At 44.5% G+C, this 24,988-nt stretch overlaps 1 protein-coding gene across 2 annotated transcripts in view; it reads left to right on the plus strand.

The window, feature by feature from the left end:
• The window catches only part of tspan4a (tetraspanin 4a), a 58,085-nt gene that overhangs the window by 19,953 nt on the left and 13,144 nt on the right, over nt 1–24,988 (plus strand). For both annotated transcript variants that reach the window (XM_018763771.2, XM_018763770.2), the window contains 2 exons: nt 19,013–19,204; nt 24,760–24,834. In XM_018763771.2, the coding sequence (XP_018619287.1) occupies nt 19,013–19,204; nt 24,760–24,834 (267 nt within the window). The remainder of the gene's footprint in view (nt 1–19,012; nt 19,205–24,759; nt 24,835–24,988) is intronic.

Below are 24,988 nucleotides of genomic sequence, written 5' to 3' on the forward strand. Positions count from 1 at the left end.
TTTCTTAAATAAGCAAGAATCACCCTGCATTCCATATCTTTGTGAAAAAAGGGATTAGGGTAGTGGGGAGAACTCAGACCCATCTATCTGGCTCCCATGTGGTAGAACGACCTCCCCCTCTCACTCAGAACTGCTGAATCTCTCTCTACATTTAGGAAGGGTCTTAAAACTCACCTCTTCCTGACTCACTTCTCACACGATCTCTTAAGTTCATGTAGTGTGTAAATGTTCATGCTCTAGAACGTTAGATCTATCTATCTATCTATCTATCTATCTATCTATCTATCTATCTATCTATCTATCAAACTGCCTTAATTGGCTAACAGTGAGGGGTGAAGGACAAGTGTAGCTTTATTTTGGAGGACTTTTAGGTGAAGAAATGAATTATTAAACCCAGCTACGATGCTCCTGGAGGCATCCAGGGTTAAAGAAGCGCTACAATAGGTCTGTTGAACCCTTCTCCATGCGCTCTGATGTTGTTGGGTGGTGGAATGAGCAAGATACACTTTGCTGCTGCTGCACCGTTCCTTTCGGTGAATTTGACAGGTGACTGAAAGAGCCGTATGAGCTCCAGGCTTCAGAAAAGGGCCATAACTGGCTGTGAAGGACTCGGATTTCTCCATTATTGTTGGCAGAGTGACATTAGTGTCAGATATGAAACCTTGTGGCTGAGTGTATGGGAAATGTAGAGACGAATGAAAACATGGTGTATCTAGGAGTGCGCCTGGGAGAGAGTCCCGCAGTCGGACGGTTAGTGCTTAGTCTTGTAGCGTTCGCATTACATTTATTCATTTAGCAGTCTCTTTTCTCCAGAGCGACATACATCTCGGAGAAAAAATCAGTGAGTACATTAAATCAAGAGAAGGGGAGACTTGGAAGCAGACACGTGATTGTGAAGTGCATTAATTTATCACATTCCACCATATGAACCAGGCTATGTCACACAAGTAGGTCGAGTACGAAAGTTAAAGCTCGGAGGTTCTCTGTTCTGGCTCCGTTGTGGTGGAATGACCTTCTCTTCTCACTCAGAACTGCGGAAATTCTGTCTATTTTCAAGAAGGGTCTGAAAACCCACCTTTTCCAGATCCACTTCGCCCAAGATCTCTCCAGCTCATCTATGGTGTAATTGTTCACGCATCGTAACTCCATAAGCATCCAGATACAACCTTTATTCAGCCACTACTCTGGCATTGTACTTGCTTATTTGTGTATCTTATAATATTTAAAAAAATTTAAAAAATGGTGGGAGGGTATCAGGAGTCGTCTATCCTATGTTTTACGCATCTACTCGAACGATGAGCCTCGGTGCGGCAAGTGGTAGGGAACAAACCAGGTTTGCCTGAGACTTTATGTCTGCAGCTATGTCTCCTTCTCTTAATGTGATGCATAAATTGTGCTTTTGCTGAGATGTACGTTGCTTGGACAAAGCGTCTGCTAAATGAATAAATGTAAATGTAAATGTAAGTAGCTGCATGAAGGTTTAGCCATTATTCTACTGTTTCTAAAGAAAAAATAATTGAACGCAAACATTTACACATTCATCATGCATGTAAGCGATCGGGGGAGAAGTGAGTCTGAAAGAGGTGTGTTTTGACACCTTTTGTAAATGTAAGAGAGGGATTCAGCAGTTCTGAGTGAGAGGGGGGAGGTCGTTCCACCACATCGGAGCCAGAACCAAACATCTTTGCACGTTTGATTTTGGAACCTGTTGTGTGTGGGTTGACAAAGCAGGCAGAACTGAAGGAGCGGTAAGTCCGGGTGGGGTGTAACGAGCGATCAGGTCTTGTTGAATACAGCAGGTAACACACTCTCGTGTGTGCGTGTGTGTGTGTCTTTGGCCCACTGCTGACCTGTCCGTTCTGGACCCCGAAGCGTGAAGCGGACACGTTTCGGTCGCCATTGTGCGCTCTTTTTCTTTGACACGGGGCTGTGTGACAGCGTGTGTGCAGCGTGCCCCTCGCTCTAAAATCTCTTCCGCCGGTTCTCGTGAGCCGATGGTTTATCTACGCTTGCGAGCCAAAACCCCCCCGAGCATCAATCTGTCTTTCTGTCCACGCCCCTCCGTGCATCCTGCCATCTCCGGCACCACTTTCATCTTTTTTTTTTTTTTTTTACAACATTGGTTCTATTTTGAACTCCTCTGTTGTTCGTACCTGCTGGAACAGAAGCCCACACCCTTATGCTAAACAGCAGATGGTGTGTATGATTGAAAAACTGGGGACGGTGACAGATGTTTTATTTCTCAATTCGGGGTGTGGAGACGGGAGCTGGGGCTCTGACAGCATCTCACGCGTAGCAAGATTTAGTCAAAGGCCCTAAAACAAGCCCAGGGTTTTAAATCGGATCTTTACCTGAACAAACGCTCCGTCTTGCGGCCGTATGACCTTCCTCTCTGGGCCACTTCGCACTAAACACGTACTTTTCCACGTGCTTTTCTTCCCTGCTCTCGGGCAAATAATAGGCCAGGTAGTAGGCAATTTGCAAACTGGCTACAAGCCATTGCTCCCTGGGCGTGAATTATTTCGGAACGCTTGTAAACTAATTAGAATACCTCATTGTGGAGAATATTTATCCTTTGTTTGTTTCTGGGACCGGATTAACAATAAGTGGAGCATTCATTTTCTCCTGAAGATTTATAACACCCAGGGAGAACCTGCAGCCGCCGCATAGCCCGTTGTGCTAAATTTCAAGAGCAGAGTGGCGCTGCGTATGGAATTCAAACCCGCCGCGGGGGTTCTTACTGATCATGCTGATATAATAGAATGCTAAATTCTGATCACCTGTTCAAATGAAAAATTAATGAATGGATGGATGGATGAGTGGATGAATGAATGAATGCGAGGTTCCACTTTCTCCGCCCTGCCTAAATTAAAGCTCGGTCAGTTGTAAACCGTGCCTCAGGTGAAGTAATGGCACCGAGCGTTGATCGCGATCCCATTGGTAATCCGAAGGTGGAGGACATCCGTAATGTTTAAAACAGCAGGGCTCCGGTGAGGGGGCCCGCTGGTACATAAAGGAGCACACAGACTCGAAATAATACTGCGTCGCCTACATAAGCGATGACTTTCCGTGGGTATTCCCCGTAAACCAGATTCCCAATAGTCTCAGTAAACAAATAAGAAATAATTTATTAAAAAAAAAGGAAAAAAGTTGATGAATGCGTAACTTATTCCAGACTCGGTACGGGATTCAAAAAATGGTGGTATGCAGACTAGGAAATCTCCGAAGAGCACGAGACGATATTTTTCTCTTAATTGAATCCCTCTAGGGAAAGGAAGCGCTGAGAATAATGATTATGTTCTGACTATGCGGGGAGCCCCGTGTTTATTAAACTATTTATCTGCATGGAATCTGCCAGCCATAAGCTAAACGTGGTTGCCCAAGTGTTGTTTTTTGTTTTAATCTATTGCTTTCTCCGCAGATAAAAGAACAATGTTCCCAACCGTGGTGCACGAGTGGTGCTTAAACGGAGGCCAGAAATGCGAAATGAATGTCGCTAATCTAGCGGCCTGTAGCTACTCGTATCAAAGCGTGAGATGCTCCGCCGTTTGAATCAACCAATGAAACACTCAATTAATGTCCCTGCGTTATTAATCTCATTAGCACAGGCTTGGCATTTACAGACAGCAGGACCTGCGGGGGAGTAGGATTGAATCCGCCCTTTAGAAGTTCTCTTTATTGGCACTGAAAGTAGGTCACAAAACAGCAGTCGACCAGCCCATCGAGTGCAGATGGAAGATCCAATCTGGTACAGGCACTTCTCACACTTCTAATTACGGTTTTAATTCAATGACACTTGGACTCTGGGCTCATTCTCTTTCAATTTGATTCTGCTCTGTATCCAGTCAGATGAAATGCTCTCCACGGTTCTTCTCTCCGGGAGCACGCCGAGTCGTCGGCAGGTAGTGGCGGTTTTTTGACGTTTGCCGTCAGCGATCATAATCACCCAATTCTTCTCCCCCGTTGTGCTCCGTGAAAATTGGATTTACATTTCACAGGTTGTAATTGGGCCGCTATTAGAAAGGAAACAGGGACAATGGGATTCAGCGAATCGTGCACGACGGAATTACCTGTGAAATCGGGTGCGTGAGCCACAGGAAAGCAGAACCACACGATGGCTGTCCAAAGCCCAGCTCTTGGGACAAGGGAAGGCTCCGTTCTGGATAGTTCTCGATTTTTGTACAGAAACACTCTAAAGTGCGCCAAGGGTGAAGTCTAGGTTCAAGTCTCCTCCAAAGTGACTTTAGAATATTAAGACACCTACAAATATTTACCCAATTATACAACCGAGTAACTTTTTACTGGAGCACTTTTGGAGTAAGTACCGAGCTCAGGCTCTTGCTATCGTGATCCCAACAGCCATCTCTACCAGTAAGACCTGGAAGATTATGCAAAGGATAGCCCACAAACTGAAAATTTTTTACCAACGCAGTTGACATCAAAGGGGGTGTGGTGGTGCAACGGGCTTGGCTGGGTCCTGCTCTCTAGTGGGTCTGAGGTTCAATTCCTGCTTGGGGTGCCTTGTAGTGGACTGGTGCCCCGTCCTGGGTGTGTCCCCTCCCTCTCCAGCCTTGTGCCCTGCGTTGCCGGGTTAGACTCCGGTTCACCACAACCCCCTCTTGGGACAAGCGGCTTGAGACAATGTGTGTGTGTGTGTGTGCGCGTGTGAGTTTACGTCAAATTCTGGGTATCTCCTATCGTGATTGAATGAAGAGGTGTTACAAAGTCTGCTGTGGCTGGAAGACACTGTTGCTGAACAACGAACGCAACTAATAGGTCATATTTTGAGATTTCCAAAGGTGGCGATGCGATGGGTGCCGCCAAAGGGAAAGTGCACACAGGGTCGATCACCAAAAACGTGGCATTCCACCTTTCGAGAAGACCTCAAGATCATGAACGTTGATGCTGAGATCGTTGTTTCCAACAGAGTCCATTGGAGAACGCTCATTGCCCAAAATGTCAACCGATGTGGGAGGAACTATCTAAAACCTTGCTCGGGGGTAGGACTTGAACCTCTAACCTTTGAGCTTATAGGCGAGAACGCTATCCGCCATATTACCTGCTGCCCCCGTAAAGAGATGTTTCAATTCACCTAATAACTCATATCACATTTAAGGTTATGAATCCAGCAAGATATCCAGTGAAATAGGCTGAAATATAAAACTAAAACATGTTTAGCCTGCTTCACTGAAACTAGTATCATTTCAAACTTTATCTAGGGAGAGACACCCTTAGAGTTAGGGTTAGTCAGAAGGTGGGATCTTAAGTTGTTACTCCTAAGGTGTTAACCCTAACCCTAAGTTACTTGTACAAGTGGAGGTTGAAGATAACGGAGAATGCAACCACATAAGGAGTAAATGCCAATAGTTTTGTTCAACAATGCAGTAAAAAAAAAACCTTCATCAATGTGTGTATAGTCAACCAAATATATAGATTTTTCGTCCTTGTTGAGAAAACATGACGGGAGTGAGCATAGAGCGACATAGTATTCATTTGCCATTATATGGCGGGGTGGGGCTTTGGGTGCCACGTGTGATGACAAAAAAGACAAAAACAGATTTAAAAGAAAAATCGTGTGCATTTTTTTAAGAAGCAGCCCTTACCGTACCTTTGAAGGCGATTGCCGCACAAATAAAATAAATGATGACAGCGAGATATTGCCTGCAGAATTCAAACTAATCATCGGCGGACACAGCTGCGCATTCTCCACTGTCATTGAATTATAGCGAAAGGACTGAAAGTGCTTGTTTTGACACAATAGTGTTGTTTTCATATAATTTATTCTGGGGAAATATAGACTGACTGCAATTTGCCTGGGTCCCAAATAATTTGTAACAGCCCTCATTTGCATACAGTGCATTTTATGTCATCTAATATTACAGATACTGCTACTAATGATAATATAGCCATTGCTCTTATAACAGAGGTTAATTTGTCATGTGAAATAACCCTATTAGTGAAATTCCCACTGTGAGGGGGTTGAATTAAAATAGTTTTTTAGAAAATTTGCAGTAATTGGTTCCTGGGTGAAAAACATGTCACCTAAAATTAATTAAAATACCAAATTAAAGGCATTTTTATGCATGAAAGTAACACCACCATGTTTTTAAACATTTGTAATAAAAATTATTATTTGTAGCTGTCTTTTAATGCTATGTTTTCATTTAGGCATTAATTATCATTATCATATCATTTACATTATTCATTCATTTAGAGATACCAGTCCTCCTGAAGCACATCATTGGACTGTGGGTGGAAACTAGAGCACTTGGAGGAAGCCCATGGGACCAAGAGGAAATGCAACGTTTGCAATGCAACTACATTTGGTCATTAATAATAATAATAATAATAATAATAATGTTTTATTGGTTCAGAGATGTTAATTATCAAGCTAGAACTGTGTTCTCCCCGATTATTTTTAATGGTTGTAACTCATATATATGTACTATATATGAATCTCTTCATTGTGTTAAGAGTTGTTTGAGGAAAGCCCCCCACTGGGCCAGGGTGCCGTGACTCATCTTGACTTGACTCATCTGAGGTGGACGTGATGGGCACGGCCTTACCTGGATCACAGAAAGAGGACCCAAGTCTCTATAGCACAATGATCGATGGCGACTGAAGCGACCGCAAAGCAAGCAAGGCAGCCCAATGAAATAAATCATCTTAAGCACAGCTTGGCAAAACAGAAGTCTCTTGTCATGTTCCGTCCCTCACTTTTATGTTTGCTCGGATAGAATCAACCAAGGGTTTTGGGGCACAGTTTAAAGGACAGCTTCATTAAACTGACCAAGGACCTTTCCTTACCTAACCCTGTTTTTTTTATCTGCTAGCTCTGTAAATTGTGACAGGTAGTTTTCTTTTCCCATGTTATAAACACCAGCGGGGAGTTTATGATTTTTATGAGGGGAAAATTGACTATGATAAAGACTCTCAAAGCTGTTGTCATTTTTTTAAGTTTGCAGTTAAAACAATGTTTTGAGATTGTTATATGTAATGAATCAGTCTTTCCAGGTAGCTATGTGTCCAAATGGATTTGGATGGCTATGACCAAATGGATTACATCATAGTGTCTTGGAGTTGTTGTGTTGTTCTTGTGTAGCCGAAAGGAACTTTACACTATATTTTTACATCATTGCATGGGTCAAGTGGGCTGTAAAGGGACAATGCGGTTGTTCCATTGGTACCATGGTACAGGGGACCTGGGTTGCAGCTCAAGGCTATTATGTTGTTGCTGTGTGGTCAAAATCTGTGTCTCTGCCTGGTATTTTTAGGCCCTCCCACAGTCTGAATGGGACACAATGGATGGTTTTTGAGGTCAAAAGGAAAATGAAAAAAGGATATGTTACAAGGTATATTGGGGTCATTGCATGGCCCAAAGAGTCTACGCAGCAAGGCGTGTTGAGGTTCTTAAGCAGGTTGATCTCTGTTACAAGGTATTCGAGGTCATTACATGGACCAGTGGGTTGTTTTACAAGGCACATTGAGGTTGTTATGTTCCAGTTAGGTTCGGTGTTTGTGGTCATTATATGGAGACTGGGTTTTTGAAAGGGGGCAACAGAATATCCCCTCTTTAGAGGATAAAATACACTGCTGGACATCTCCTTGGAGTCAGCAGAGCAGAGGCAGAGGCTACCTTTAGTAGAGCTACACTTTTGACGTTTTGATTTAATTTATGCATATGAAATATGAAGAGTTTTGCTTTAAAGGTTGCTACGTATCCCACAGCCACACACAAACATACACACGCTGTCTTCTAAGCGATATCTTTTGCGACGATAAAAGAGGACCATTTGCTCCCGCAGACATAAATCCCTTCTTTCAGTGGATGGGGAGGGGGGGGGTGTGAGGAGAGGAAAGAATTAAAAGAAGAGAGAGAAACCCAGAGAGCATGGCAGGAAAAAGGAAAACGTTGGCAGGATATGGGGGTACAATATGTTTCGAGAGCAAACCGAAGGAAAATACCATCTTCCCCCAACTCACGAAGGTGACGTGCTCCAGAATAGCTCGTCGTATGGCAAATTCTCCTAGCTCAATGATGTAAATACCATTATTTTTATAGTAATGATATTTATGTGCTCCCAAGCCCCAAAAGTGACATCCTTTTATGCTAATACATCCTCAAATCAAGTTCAAGTTCTATTGTCGTGTGTATTTGGCATGAAATACCTGTGCTAGTCTTTTGTTCCTACACTAAAATACACCGGGGGTGTGGAGGGGGGCAGATGAGAAATGTAAAAAAAAAAGAAATAAGACAAGACAACAGAGCAGGACAAGACAATACAGCAGAGGAAAGGGAAGGCAGTATAATAGTGTAATTTACAGTACATGCAGTCTGAGGGATTGAAATGGACAGTTACCTCAGTAGATGACATTAGTCATCATAATTTCTGGGCCTTATGTTGTGGGCGGTTGGTAGTATAGTGGTTAGAACTATTACCCTTGGACCTAAAGGTTGCAGGTATGAATCCCACCTTCAGCAAGGTACTTACCCTGTATTGCTCCCTTAAAAAAGTTACCCAGCTTTTTAAACACATATATAATTTAATGTTCTAAGTTGCAGGGGGCGCGGTGGCGCGGTGGCGCAGTGGCGCAGTGGGTTGGACCACAGTCCTGCTCTCCAGTGGGTCTGGGGTTCGAGTCCCGCTTGGGGTGCCTTGTGATGGACTGGCGTCCTGTCCTGGGTGTGTCCCCTCCCCCTCCGGCCTTACGCCATGTGTTGCCGGGTAGGCTCCGGTTCCCCCGCGACCCTGTATGGGACAAGCGGTTCTGAAGATGTGTGTGTGTGTGTTCTAAGTTGCTTTGGAGAAAAGCATCAGCTGAATGGATGAATTTGTTTAATAACTAGTGTACCCATAATGCAACATTACAATCTAGTTTCCACTCATTTTTTACTCCATAATACAGTGTGTTCTGTTCACCTGCACTTCTGTAGCAATTAGTATTCATTTTATTAAAAGATCACCAACAGAACTCAGGTACATGTGATCCTCAATGCTAATAATTAATTGAGCAAAACAAAACAAAAGAGATGGGTAAAGACAAAAGAAATCAGTGAAATTAATGCAGGTGAATTTGCAGTCTCGTAACAACTCTACACACTCTCTCACGTTGCCTGAGCTGTCTGATTGGACGTGGGTTCGATTCCTGCTCAGCCGGTGTGGAGTTTGGCTCTTCTCCTAACGATCATGTGGGTTTCCTCCCACGGCCCGAAGGCATATGTTTCGACCGAATTGATGACTCTAAGCTCCGTTCTGTTTGTGTTACACTGTTCTCCTGCGTAGGTGGGTGAATGATTGCAGCAAGTTTAGTGCAGTGTATCTAGCGTTGCCGGACACCTTGGATGAAGGCGTCAGCGAGTTACTCACGATTTTACGTCGCTTCGGAGAAAAGGCTCCGTGTGCTGCTCAGCTGTTCGGGCATGTGAAATCCAGATTGGGTGCCGGCAAACATGAAGAAATGCCTCGTGAGTCAAAAAAAGGTTATTAAACGTAACTCCTTTAAAGTCGAATTCTTGCGTCTCGAAAGGGCATTTCTCGGGGTATGACTGTGACAGCAGACCGGAGGGGGGGCGTCATGAATAAGACTGATATCTCATGCAGCGTGTGTTTGCAGATACAGGCAGCCCAGTCCTACTGCAGTAAAGTGTGGTGTTGACAGAATGGCCCCCTGGACTCCTACACCACGCAGTCCTGAGACCCATAATGGGCCCTTCCAAGGTTCAAGAAAGATGGACGACTTTTTCTAGCAGCTTAAAGGCACAATTAGGAAGGGAAAGGAAAATAGGTGAGCTACAAATGGAGTGGTAGTTGGAATAGGGCTCCGGACCAGATTACTGTAGGCTGAAATCCGTGTTATACTACAGTGAAAGCAACTTTTAAGCTACAATATATAATTGTGTTTGGCTGTATGTTTCTCGGGGGCGCAGTGGCGCAGTGGGTCGGACTGGGTCCTGCTTTCTGGTGGGTCTGGGGTTCGAGTCCCGCTTGGGGTGCCTTGCGACGGTCTGGCATCCTATCCTGGGTGTGTCCCCTCCCCCTCCGGCCTTGCGCCCTGCGTTGCTGGGTTAGGCTCCGGCTCCCCGCGACCCTGCATGGGACAAGTGGTTTCAGACAGTGTGTATGCTTCTCTTGAGTGAATAAAATAATGTAATCTACTGTAAAACGAGAAGATTGCTTAAAGAGTGTGACGTGAATGTGTGGTCAACTTTAACAGCACAAGTGAAAGCACACGGTCATATTTATCCCCTCTTCACAATCTCGGCGGTATTATAATTTACTTGCCCGGGGCAGACGTAGCTGTAGGTGGGGCCAAGCCAGACGTGTTCCAGTGAGATCTTCCGGACATCTTCTCCTGGAGCTTCTGTAGGCTGGTGGGATTGCTACTGAATGGGGTGTAGCTATAGTAGGGCTATGGCAGGTGCAAAGCGGGGCTACGCAATTGTAACAGTATCCTGGGTCCCCAGCGTACAAACATGGTTGGGACCGGAGGTCTCTTTGTAACTTGATTTGTTTGTAAGTCCAACCACAACACCACAATCAATAAAAGTTAAACAATACAGACATCCCTTGATTTATTCCCAGGCTTGGATCGGTAAAAACACGTTAAAGTTATAAAGAATGAAAAATGTATTTATTTATTTGTTCCATATTTATCAAGCACTTGTCTTATTATACAAGGTTGCAGCGGTACAAAGCCTTTCTTGAAAACAGAGTGTGTGAGACGGGACATCAATCTGTCTCAAGACTTTTACTTGATTATCTTTTATTAACCTGAAACAATATCTGCAACATTAAACAGTATGTGGTTGCTTCCAGTTTGTTTTATTATCTATACTCAATAAAACAGAAACATACCTTGATTTATTCATGGGGTAACTTCTGTGAATATAACTATACATAGATATGTATGTATTAGTGTATATACACACACACATTCTGAAACCGCTTGTCCCATGTGGGGCTGTGGGGAGCTGGAGCCCAACCCAGCAACACAGGGTGTAAGGCTGAAGGGGGAGGGGACACACCCAGGACAGGACACCAGTCCGCGGCAAGGCACCTCAAGTGGGACTCAAACCCCAGACCCACTGGACAGCAGGACCCGGTCAAACACGCTGCGCCACTGCAACCCCTGTGTAGTAGTGTATATATATAAATAAATAATTAAAAAAAAAAACAAACAACAAACAAACAAATTTTCTACACAGATTTTTATTTAACATGGATTGTTGAATGATTTATGGAGTAAACGTATGTAGCATTCAATTCTTGTTACTAATCACCAACACCAGATGCTGTACAAACACTGGTGAGTTAATGTGGTCCTACACGCCTACTTTGTTTGGGTGCTTTTTACTGACACCTATCGAGCGAACGTGGAATTGCAGGTGAAGTTCCCTCCAAAATGAAAAACAGAGATTGGTGACAAAATACAATTAAAAATAAATAAAAGGAAAACGTTGATATCTTTAAAAAGTGTCACTTAAAGGTTGGTAACAAGAGCACCTCGTGTATATAACAAACAACATCTTCCAGACAAAGAATGCACTTAGTTCTCAAGTTAACATTAATAGACACACTTTTTGTTATCCAATGAAAGATTGTACACGTGACCTTATGAACTTAAAAACCCTAGTGCTTGCAGGTGCAGCCGCCTTAGTATGGGTGCTTTAAAAAAATCATCAGAAATTACTAATTTAACATTTTCACTATTATTTTACCCACAGTCAGTGATTATTATTATTTTATGCTCACATTAATCAATGACTGGAAAGCTGCTTTCGCACTTCTATGGCGTTCATACATGGCATGGCAGATGCATTATCTAATAACATTATTATATTAATTAACCTTCTACCAACTTCATGGTCACATGAACTTCCTGTTCATCAAACATATGATCACATGAACGACCTGCTCAATAAATATACGGTCATATGAATCAGCTGGCCTGTAACTGCATGGTCACATTATTTTTCCTGCACAGTAATTGCACAGCCACATTACTAACCTGTTGACTAAACAAATTATTGCGGTTAATTACTTTTTCACTAAGAGAGGGTCGCAGTAAATACCGTTTTACATAAATTACAGCGCGCCGGTCTCTGCCAAATCGAACGCGAAACAGCAGCCGGTGCCGTTTGTGGTTTGGAACGTGTTCGTCGCTCCCCGTGTGACACTTTGCCCTTGGCTTCACGCTCTGTTTATTTTGTTTAAAAGTTGGCAATTTCACAAGCCCGCGATACCCATCAAGGGGGACGGCTTTTTTGTGGGCGTGCGGCTCGGTAATTTCGGCAGCGCGCCGCAGCTTTCCGAGCACGAGCAGAACGTCTAGACAGACTTCAAAGAAACATATTTTTGGGCCAGATGAGAATATTTAGAACGGAGTCCTTGAGCTTCTGTTGTAATGGTAATGTGCCCATCTTCTGGGTCTGAAACATCGAGATACCGTCCGTTTCTCTCTTTTATGCCGGAGACCTTCTTCCGCTTTGCACCGTGAGGAACGAAAGCGAGACGTAGGCCGGGTGTCATAGTACAAGCTGCGGATTACACAACCCGAGGTTCTGGCCCCGGTGTCGGTCATGACGCGACACGTAGGAGATGAGCTGCTGTCACAATGCAGCCGTCTGACCTCCGCATTATGATTGATGACATTCTGAAGTCATTAAGTTTTAAGACTAAGTGCACATTTTCGAGGCAGTGTACCGCAGTCCCTCGTCCTACATCTACCACCCTTTCGCCAGCTGCCGGAACTAAAGACGTCGCTTACTGAGAAAGGCACTCTGGTAAAAACGGTCTTTCCGTTCTCAGTCCGGAACCAGCGTTCAAAGGTTTTAAAATATTTAAAGCCTCCTTATTACCTTCCGCCCCCAGGCTTTCATTACCAGTATCTCCGGCTTTCTATGTAAAGGCGCCATGTTTGTCACACTCTCCATTAGTCTTTTCCAGGCTTTTTCCCCCCTATGAAACACCCTGGGTGAAGTAAAGGTAGAAGGCAGGAGAACAACAGTGACAGGAACCCAAAGACATGATGGAAAGGAGAAGCGTTTTTGGGTCTCGCACATTCCAGCGTGCGTGCACATTCATACTGTATACACACACACACACACACACACACACACACACACACACACACACATTGACTGAACCTGCTTGTCTTAAGTGGGGTCGTGGCAAACTGGAACCTAATCCAGCAACACAGGCTGCAAGGCTGGAGAGGGGGGGGACACACCCAGGACAGGACACCAGACCATCACAAGGCACCCCAAGCGGGACCTGACCAAACCCACTGCATCACTGCACACTCTTGTGTACTGTATATACATTTATTTATTTAGCAGACACTTTTCTGCAAAGCAGCATCCAATGAACTCTATGTAGTGTTATCATCCCACACACCTTATTCACCAAGGTGACTTACACTGGAGGGGGGCATGGTGGCACAGTGGGCTGGACTGGGTCCTGCTCTCTGGTGCGTCTGGGGTTCAAGTCCTGCTTGGGGTGCCTTGCGACGGACTGGCATCCCATCCTGGGTGTGTCCCCTCCCCCTCCAGCCTTATGCCCTGTGTCACCAGGTCAGGCTCCAGCTGCCCCCAACCCTGCATGGGACCAGCGGCTTCAGACGGTGTGTGTGTGCGACTTGCACTGCTAGATACACTACTTACACTGGGTCACTCATCCATACATCAGTGGACCACACTCTCTCTGTCACTCACACTCTATGGGTGATCCTGAACAGCATGTCTTTGGAGTATGGGAGGAAACCAGAGCACCTGCAAGAAACCCACACAGAGACAGGGAGAACATGCAAACTCCACACAGACTGAGTGGAGACCGAACCCATGTCCTCTCACGCCACCCAGGCGCTGTGAGACGACAGCGCTACTCGCTGTGCCGCCGTGCCATGTAGACAATACGTTTCAAATGCATGCAGAATTAACATGCCAGCTCACAAGATGATGCACTCTCAAACACACATGCGTAGAATAATGTGAGTTCGGGGAAAAATAAGTGAGCCGGAACTAACTTGACTGCAGGACTTTATACAGCGAGTACAGATTGAATTAGGCGTTAGTCTGAAAGGCCCCCTGGGGGTCCTGCTGCTTTATTGCCAGTCTATGGGAAATGACTCTCTTCAGCAATTTACCTGCCGAATGACTTTCATATTCATCTGTCTTAAGTTGCATTAATTAGCATCGTTTTTGCTTCGCTGTTTCTGTGCCTTCCGGCTCTGGTCTGTTACTCCATTTGTGCGTCAGCATTTTTATGTAAGCATCATCGACCTTAGTTATGCATCAGTTTTAACTGTGTGTACCGTGCTGCTGGAAGGTGTGCAAACCCTAAGGGATGGTCATTATTCTTGTAGAAAAATGCTAAAATAAACATAGACTTTAAACGTTACATCTTAGACTTATGAAATGAGTAAATGACTACAATTTACATGTATTCACCAAGCAGATGCTTTTCTCCAAAGCAACTTACAATGGATACTATGTTGTGTTACTAGCCCACACACCTTATTCACCACAGTGAATTACACTGCTAGGTACACTACTTATAATGGGTCACTCATCCCTCCATCAGTGAAACACACTCTCTGTGTCACTCACACACTATGGGAGAACTCAAACAGTATGTCTTTGGAGTATGGGAGGAAACCAGAGCACCCAGAGGAAACCCACACAGACACAGGGAGAACATGCAAACTCCACACAGACTGAGCAGGGATTGAACCCACATTCTCTCACACCACCCAGGTGCTGTGAGATAACAGCACTACTCACTGTGCCACTGTGTCACCTGCCTGGGGACCCCAATTTACACCCCTGGTTCCATTTACCGGCTTGGTTTAATCAGTGTCACTAGAGCTTTGCTTATTTTTACACCTGTACTACTTGTGTATTTCTAAAGCAACATATGGACCATATTGGTCATTACACACATATTACGTCACATGAGAAACACTGATTCTCATTTAATAACCATTTCATGGTAAAACTAAGGGACACAAAGGGTTTGCATACATTAAAGCAGCATTGAAAGCGTCATTCACTCTCTGTCAGCGTCCCCAGGTGTGTGTCGGCGTCCACACTCCGTCAGTGTCCCCGGCTGTATGCCACCGCACACAGCTTTTTGCCACTATCCGAGTATAAGCAGAGTGTAAATTTCCACAGGAACGTCTCTCTCCGGAGTGGCTACCCGGTTTGCACCTGGCATTGAAGCACACAGCTACAATTGCAGGATAACCCAGTGTCTGTGTATCATCTGCTGGGTCTTGTACCTCCTCCCTGGAGATTAGAGCAATATTGATTGTTCTCTCTGTGTCCTCCTCCCAGCTTCTGTTTGAATAAACAGGCCAGTTTATTTATAGGGTTTCTAGTTACATCCATTGCAGGGGTACATCTTGGCAATTCATCTCATCGTCTCAGCGGTATGCAGGTACCGGTCCAGACTAGTACTAAATACTGGCAATAACACCACTAGGTCAAAAATACTAGTTTTGTGTAAAAGGGATAGACCAACATATTGGCAGATAGTGCCAGCTCTTTGTATTATGATATTAACCCCAGAACACTATCAGATATCCCCAGTTGACTGAATTCAGAGATTAATTCAAGCATGCTGGCAAATACTGTAGTACCGACACCTTATTATAGGAGATTAATGAAATGATTATTGATTAACATGCTTTGCGATAGTACCGAATCTTTATATTAAGTGATTCTTATCAATGTGCTGGCTATACAGCAGTTCTAGATGAAGTATTATTATTATTTTAATATCAACATGTAGGCACATAGCTCCAATTCTGTGTGAGAAGAGGTGGAGACCAAGACCCAGTTGGGTAGAACAGGTATTCATTTCGCCAGAACTTTCCTCCAAAGGGCCTTACAATGTTAAGCTACATATAACTATTTACTCTGTTATGCAGCTGGGTAATTTTACCAGAACAATTCAGGGTAATTACATTGCCTAAGGTTACTGCAGCTGGTGAGATTCAAGCCAACAACCTTCAGAGCCAAAGGCAGAAGTTCCACCCACTACACCACCTCCTTGAACAAGGGGAGCTTTTAGGAGACAGAGTTAGACTTTGTGTTGTTAGTTTCGCTTCTGGAACAAGGCTACGGGTTTAAAGACATTCGGTCTCCCGCTCCGCTGTCCTCCGGTCCTTTCTGGACGTTGACTGACTTCACTCGACCTTCAGTGGCGGTCGCTCAATGTTTGTTTTCTAAAAGCCAGACAGGAAGAGTAATTCTGTGTAATTCAAGTGCCTGGTTAATGGATCGCAGCGTAAATGGCGGCAGGCTGTTCTTAACACACGAGCGTTCGCAAGATTCCCTAGTGTGAGAATTTTGTATTTATTTATGAACTGAAACACTGCTCTTCTCAAGAGGACACAATGGAAACTTAAGTGTCCTAAAATGATGGCTTTTTAAGACCCTTTTTGGTTATGACAGCATCTAACTCCAGCGACGAATACACGGCGGGGATTCCGCATGTATAAATGACTCAGAAGGAATTGCTCCCATTGACTGTGTGCTTTGACCAATGGTTTCTGAACGTGATCGTTTGCGCGAATAATGAATCGTGACAGAGTGGTTTACTGTATGAGGTCTGTTGTGGTCGAGCAGTCAGGAAAACAACACTTAGACTTTTAGCCAGAATGTTTCATATCAGTTTACCCACTGGGTGAATTACCCACACGTCAGCCTATAATTTGACTTCCCACTCTCGTATTAGAATATCCATAGGGCATTTTAATGATTTATCCCAAAAACATGTGTAGCATTCCTAATGTTGTTGCTTTTCACCAACACCAGACGCTGTATAAACACTGTAAAGGGAAGTTGAGTTAATCTGGTCCCACACTCCTACTCTGTTCGGGTGCTCTTTACTAACAAGTCTCGACCGGATGGAGAAATGTAGCTGATGTTCTGCTCAAAGTAAACGTATTTTCAACAAGTTTATAGCAAAAAAACAAATGTGCCGAAAAAACAGATGTAGCATTCTGCGTCTTGTTACAGATCAGCGACAACAGATGCCGCGCAAATGCTGGTTGAATTAACTTGGTTCCACGCTCCTACTCCGTTTGGGTGCTTTTTACTGACACCGTAGGTGTGGAATTGCAGGTTAACTTCGCTCCAAAAGAAAAAAATAACAGATTTGTGGCAAAGCAAACTTAAAAATAAAAAGAGTAGTCCCCCCATATCTGCAGGGGATATGTTCCAAGACCCCCAGCGGATGCCTGAAACCATGGATAGTACCGAATCCTGTATATACTGTTTTTTCCTATACAGAAGAAGAAGAAAGAAAACTAAGGACCAATGCCCAGGTTCTCATAAGTATCGATTTTATTAATAAAGTTTTTTTTTATTTTAAAAATAAAAATAAAAAAGGGTCACAAGCACTGTGATACCTACCACGAGAGTCAATCTGATAACCGAGATACTACTAAGTGACTAATGGGCGGGTAGCGTATACAGCGCATATACGTTGGACAAAGGGATAATTCACGTCCCGAGCGGGACGGCGTTAGATTCCATCCGAATTTAAAACGTATGAATTGTTTATTCCTGGAATTTTCCATTTAATATTTTCGGACCACAGTGTGACCGAAACCGCGGACAGCGAACCTGCAGATAAGGGGGGACTACTGCAAAGGGGAAGTGTTTGTATGTTTGAAAATTTGTAACTCAAACATTGGTAGCACTAAGGCCCATTGTGTATAAAATGTGCCAGACAAGGACGGCATACTTTGTTTCTGAGTTGTTATTAGATGCACCTTTCGCTTAATGCTCCTCTGTCTTAGCTGTCTTGCTGGAGACACAGATCAGCCCTGACATTCAACTCTGCAAAGATTCTCAATATCAAGCAGCCGGACAATATTTAATGAAATGCGGATTTTATAATTAGCTCTTTAGAGGATGAGAATTATACACAGCTCATGGTAGTTTTTAAGCTTTCCTTTCAGCCTTCCTGCAGCAGTTTCCAGGTTTTGGTGGTGTGCAAAGCCCCCCTCCCTCCATACACCAGCAGGCAGAATGTAAATGATGTATGAGTCTCATATTCACAATCCCACTTACACAATTCTGCAGGAAAAGTTAGACGGCAGCTCTCGGAATGTCAACTTTGCAGTATTTTCTGCAGCCGCTATTCCTAATTTTTGCATCTTCATTCTGCATCAGTATTACGAGACTGTAAATGCAGTTCACTGCAGGGCAGCTCAGGATGGCTAAGGATGCTGGGTCGGGGGGATAGGGGTTGTTTTCTATAAAATGAGCTTATTTCCACTCATTACCCAGTTAACATCAGGATTGGACTGAACCACTGCTGGTGACACATATTTGTTTGCTAACTGCTCAGTTTGGGTGCATCATTAGTGCTGTTTTAAACAGTTGGGATATGGCAATATATGGTTGTTTTTTGTAAAAATTTGTTCAAATAACACATTAAACTTCAAAATAAGAGCCAAAAAAAACCTTTTAAAACAAGGACCAGGTTCGGTCATGCATTCGAGCATTAACAAATGTGTACTCATGGGTTCGGTCCCTAAAGTGAGCATGAGTGAACATGGGCCGAAAACACCATGGTCGTTAAAGTGCGCCGTCCTTGACCGCATGTGATGTTAACCATGCCACGGTTATATGTTCAAGAGGTGGTAGTGTACTGGTTAGAGCTGCTGCCTTTGGACCCAAAGGTCATAGGTTTGATCTCCAGCTGTAGTACCCTTGAGCAAGGTACTTACCCCAAATTGCTCCAGTAAAATTACCCAGCTCTGTAAATGGGTAAATACCTCAACACTCCAAGTTGCTTTGGAGAAAAGCATGAGCTGAACATGTTCCTCTCTAACAAGTTTCTTTTCCTCTTGCTCTTTCCAGGACAGGTTGCTGTAGATGGTTTCCTTGCCTGTCTGAGTGTGAATAAAAGAGAAACGTATGTAGGGCTTTCATACGACTGCTCTACTGTCTCTTTTGCACTTTTTGATAATGACTTTTTCTGTTTCCTTCTCCCAGCTGGGAGGGTGTGGGATACTCGGGGTAGGGGTGTGGCTGTCGGTGACCCAAGGAAACTTTGCCACCCTTTCCTCCTCCATTCCCACCCTTTCTGCCGCGAACCTCCTCATCGCTGTGGGGACGATCGTCATGGTGATCGGCTGCCTGGGGTGCGTTGGGGCAGTCAAGGAAAGCCGTCCCTTGCTACTGAGTGTGAGTATCTGCAGTTGTACTTATGAAATATCTGAATGATTTACGAATGATTTTCTGTCAGCCTTTCATAATGTTCCTGCCAAATAATTTATGCCCTTCAGTGACTGTAATGACGACAAAGAACCCTATTAAAGTGTTGGCAACTGCGGTGTTCCTTCTCCATAGAGATGCTGAAAGGATAACGGCAGTAGCTAACCGACTCATTAATTATCATTGGATCTGACATTTGCAAAGGTTATTTTGCCAGACTTCGGAATTTATGAATTTGTTCTGACTCTCGGGTATTGAGATCTCGTTGGTATGTCTGGGGCTCGGTAAAACGTCTCAGCTCGGAGGTGGGTTGTGAGGTCGCTTTTTGTCATGTTCCCAACAAAGAGCCAACAGGCGCGACTCAGGTGCAGGTGAGTTTTATTCGGGGCTAGGCAAAAGAACGGTCGGGGCGGGCGGGGGTCGGTCGATCATCGTTCGTCATCAGAAGGAGCGCGCGGAAGCCAGAGTCAAGAGAACGTGGGAAAAAGGTCGAGGAGCCGGGGAGACGTATCCCGGAACAGGGGAGGAGGAAGTTAGGAGAAGCACAAGGGAGAACACAGAGCGATAGCACAGAGTTGCGGTAGCTCTAACGAGGTTCCGCAGTCTGGGCCGTGACACTTTTGGCATACTGATCATGTTCTTCTGGGTGTGTGTTGCGTGATGGTGGTGGGAACGACAACGGGACAGACCTCATTAGAGCACGGTGGGGCTTTTGCACGTGGCATCGCGGGAACTGGAGTCGTGCAGGTGTCACGACGGCATTGCTGGGCCTTGGGGTGCCGTGTGGCGGGAACTCCAGTCTGAAAGAACTCCTAAGCAGCACCGCGGTGGGTTTGGATGCGATGTGGTCGGAACCGTAGGTGGACAGACCTCGTTACAGTGTGATTATGCGCTTGGGTTCAGTGTGGCGGCAGCTCCGGTCTAGAGGCCTCATTAGAGCCCTGCGGTGCACCTAGGCGTGACGCAGCACGAAATGTAGCCGGACAGACGTTATTAGAGCGCGGCTGTATGTTTGGGCGAGATGTGGCGCGAACCCCATGCCGTTCATTTCTCAAGCTCTCCAGCTGTGCTGCTGGCAGCCACTCATCTCTCATCATATTATTTCTACCAGAGGGCCTTTACGGTTCACCCTGATGGCATCAACAAGCAAATAGAAGCGTGCAGTTAGTGGGCGGAGTCCCCAGATCAATGTCTCCTAGGCCTTGATTACATTTGTCCTCATTCCGCTCCTCTTTGTGACATCGATCACGGGCGAAGTGGGACATCACGAGCGCTCGGGAGCTCTTGGTAACAAAAATAATTGCTTTTATTTGGCTGAACGTACCTCCAAACAATGCACGCAAAGGCAAGCGCTTAGGGCCGAGCTTGTTTTCATTATGTGGGTAAACGTCTCGCTGGAAGTGTGTGGGCGTCCGCATATTTACGCGTGCGCAGCTCACGAGCGCAGAGTTTAATGGCGAATTCATGTTTGCATAATAGAAGCCCTCTGCGTTTCAGAGGCACCTTATTAAGAACGAGTCGCGTCCGCGTGATTGACAGGCGAGTTAGCCAATTACAACTGCCTGAAGTAGACACACACACACACACACACACACACACACACACACACACACACACACACACGCGCGCGCGCGCGCGTGCAGTTCTACTGTGTGAAACAAGGACCCTGGAGTCTCTTAGGGGAACTGGGGAAAACAAAAAATTCCAGTATATTGGTTTCTTATCTGTCATTTTAACCCCAATTTGAGTTGTTTCACCGTATCTGTGATTTGCGCCACATTCAAAGCTGAGGGTCTGCCTGGGGGCAGGAGAGCGCGGCCCGGCGCTCATCCGATTCCCGCACCCGGCGAGTCCACGATGATTGGAGGAGCGGTGCGACCCTCACCTCTGAAAACCAGTTAACTCACCACTTGACATATTTCATGAAGCTGCTTCTTGTGGCGAAGGAGGAATAAATCCCTTCAGAATTTTTGCTGTCTCACCGGAAACAAAGCTGATTTATTCCAAGGCCGGAGGCTCACGGTCACATTCGGCAAGTAACTCATTTGACACAGGAATCATGCACTATTTGAGAGCCCCGTTACATTTTTTTTTTTTTGGAAAAAGATCAAATTATCATATAGATAATTGCATAATTTTGTGAATTATTGATGAATTAAGTAAAAGTAAAGCACAAAGGTTCTCGGTTCTGGCTCCGTTGTGGTGGAACGACCTCCCCCTCTCACTCAGAACTGCTGAATCTCTGTCCACATTTAAGAAGGATCTTAAAGCTCACCTATTCCAGACCACATCCTGTTCTCTGGTGGGTCTGGGGTTCGAGTCCCGCTTGGGGTGCCTCGTGACGGGCTGGCGTCCCGGCCTGGGTGCGTCCCCTCCCCCTCCGGCCTTTCGCCCTGTGTTGCCGGGTTAGGCTCCGTGTGAGATGACACATTAACTGCACCTTTCAAATATTTTCTATCAATGATGGTCCATTTTGTCAGCTGTGATACCTAGACATGTCTTGACATTTACATTTCCATCACGCTTCATTAAATGTAGTGGTCCATGTACAACTTTAATTATATAAGGGCGCGATAGTTTATTATAAAAGTGTCTCTGAAATGAAAAAAACGATAACTGCCCAAATATTTGAACCTGTGGCCTCAATATTTGTCAATGCACTTCTGACAACGATGGCACACGCGAACGCTTTGTCCTTAGTCTCCGCTAACATCCTCCGGCTTTCAGTTTCGGCTCATTTTTCTTGGCAGATTCCTTAGTAGCAGTTCCCTAAGTGATACCCTTGGACAGCGGTTTTCACATCTTTCCACGGAGTGCCAGTAGGATTCCGGTCCGGACTTTGACTGGGCCACTTAAGGAGATTATCCTCCTTATAGCACACTCCAGAGCAGCTCTGCGCCTGAGCCTCAGATCATTGTCCTGCTGAAAAGCCATTTTTTTTTTGCCTGAGCCGTAAACCTCGCGCTATTTCTTCAGTACCATTTACCTGTACCTTCCGTTAAAACCTCCTTTGCTTCCAAGCCACGGTCCAGCCCCTGCTGAGAAGTAGCAGACTTAAAGCGTCTTCCGGCCATCGTCATTCCTTTGGCTTTTTGGGCTGATTATATTCTGCGCTGAGCTCCAATGAAGCGAAACACTTGGCATTTAGTTCAGAAATTTCCAATATGGCAACGCTGATCTGACAAGCACTGTTTTTAGAAGTTTTTATTTGTAGAAAGTGCCAAGACTGGCCTCTTTAAAGGAATAAAATTTGAAAAGTAGTTGAATACTTTTGCAAGGGGCTGTATGTAAGGTATAAGAGTTTGTCTTTATGTATTTACGCAGTATATACCGGTGTAAGGGGGTGCGGTGGTGCAGTGGGTTTGGCCAGGTCCTGCTCTCCGGTGAGTCTGGGGTTCGAGTACCGCTTGGGGTGCCTTGCGATGGACTGGCGTCCCGTCCTGGGTGTGTCCCCTCCGGCCTTACGCCCCGAGCTGCCGGGTTAGGCTCCGGTTCCCCGCAGCCCTGTAGGGGACAAGCGGTTTCAGATGATGTGTTTACCCCAGTATATAAACTCCCAGTTTAAACATTTTCGGTATAATGGCCCTAGTAGAGTTATCCCCACGCTTGGTTTACAGACCGACTGCTCCCGGTACTATGTACCTTTCCTGTGTTTGAGGGAGACTTTTCCCCGATCTTGTAGAGTCATGAGCCAATGAGAGCAGACAATTCAAGAACGTATGATAACCTCTTCTTAATTCTGCATTGTTTCGCAAGTTCTTTTATTACCATTTTGAGAAATGTTTTCCTTTCAAAATGTTTTTTTTCACTCACCTCTCTAGATTTAAGATTGGTCTTAAAGCTCACCTCTTTCGGATTCACTTCTGCCCCGGTCTCCATAAACGTGTTTATGTTTAATCATTTTCAATAACATTGTTCTGTTAACGTACCTCTTTACATTTAAGAAGAGTCTGAAAACTCACCTCTTTTGGTCTCGCTTCTCCCCGATTTCATAAACGTGTACGCGTTTGTTATGTTTAACAATTTGTTTCATAATGGAAGAGCATATGTGCACCTGCTTGTGTGATGTATACTGGTTTATACCATGATATGTGACAAATTACTTTCCGCAAAACCTATCATAAGTCGAAAATATCGTTATGTCGAAAATGCATTTGATACACCCAATACACACCTCTTCGTGACAGACTGGGAGATGCGTATCGCTTGCCCGCGGAAAAATCAGAATTCAAAATTCGAAAAAGAGTTTCTTCTGAATATCTATTGCCAGCTCACCATAGTAAAGCCGAAAAAATTGTAAGTCGAACCATTGTAAATCGGGGATCACCTGTATTTCGGTTTCTTCCAGGTGCTCTGGTTTCCTCTTGCAGTACAAAGACTTGTGTTCCACTTGAAATGATGGCTCTAAATTGCTCTCAATGTCTATATGTGCAACTGAGTTTATGTGTGTGATCACCCTGTGAAAGACTAGTGTCTTTCCCTGTGCTTCCGGGATAGACTCCGGACCACCGTGACCCTGCACTGGAGAAGTGGCTACTGATAATGGGTGGATGGGATCTTCAGTCTGGAATCTTGATGAACTATGCATTTTGTTATATCAGCTGTAATACTTCATTATACACACTTCCTTTCAATATATTCATTCATGTTAGTTCTGTCTTTAGTTGGGTGAAAATAACCAATTTTTACCGCAGTATATTTGGACAGATGTATTCTCTGTGCATCAGTTTGAAGTCCTTTTATTTCTGGCTGATATCAAGCACCTTTTCTGAGCCAAGCCTCCTGTGGTACACATTTGAACGGGGTAATGATTAAATGCATAAGAGTAAGTACTGAGAAGTATAAATGTGTAAAACTGAACAGTTATCAAATCTATGAGCAGTATTTTAGATGAATGATGTATATGAAATACAGCAGCGGTTGTGATGATGGGAAAAGCCACTGTCTGCCTTTAATGCGTGAAAAGGAGATGAGCACTGCTAGTGAGGATCTTTGTACAGTAGAAGGAAAACTGATTTCCCAGGGCGTAGCAGGGATTTTTTATTATTATTATGAAACACCATATAAACGGAGGTTATTTTCAAACACTCTCTTTTATCCAGTGGTCTCAGACTCAGTCCGTGAAGATATTTTTTGCTCCAACTTCTCTTATAAATTAACAAAAACAACTTTTTTTCCCCTAATTTGTACGGTACATGTGATTAGCTCTTTGTAGCCCATAATATTTTTTAATTCTGGAAAACAGAGTTTTGGATTTTAGAGGACAGCAGATTGTATGAGGTTAAATGAAAAAGTATCTGGAATGATCTATTTATATTTACATTTTATTCCTCTTACCCTCATACATGTGATCAGAGCTCAGGGAAATTAATAAACCAGTTAATAAAACCTACGTGGGCTCATTTTGAAACCGCTAAGAGTTCCGATGCCAAGTTGGGTCGAACCCTTGGATTTACCTGACAGGTGTTTGAGAGACCGTATTCATCTGATGTGTCTTACTTTATCCTCCTGCCTTTTCTCCACAGTTCTTCATTCTTCTTCTGCTGATCTTCCTGCTCGAGATTCTGTCAATCATCCTGTTCTTTGTCTATCAAAAGCAGGTAAGACGACACACTCCTCTTGGCTGCAGTACGCTACAGAGAGCAAACAAAACAGACAAGGATAGGCACTGCGAAAAACAGCTCTTTCCTGATTTTACACTGGAAAAGTACTTACTTCTGCACCTTTTTCCCAGGAATGATATCTGTCACTTAC

The sequence above is a fragment of the Scleropages formosus genome, chromosome 11, assembly GCF_900964775.1.
Source record: "Scleropages formosus chromosome 11, fSclFor1.1, whole genome shotgun sequence".
Lineage (NCBI taxonomy): Eukaryota > Metazoa > Chordata > Actinopteri > Osteoglossiformes > Osteoglossidae > Scleropages > Scleropages formosus.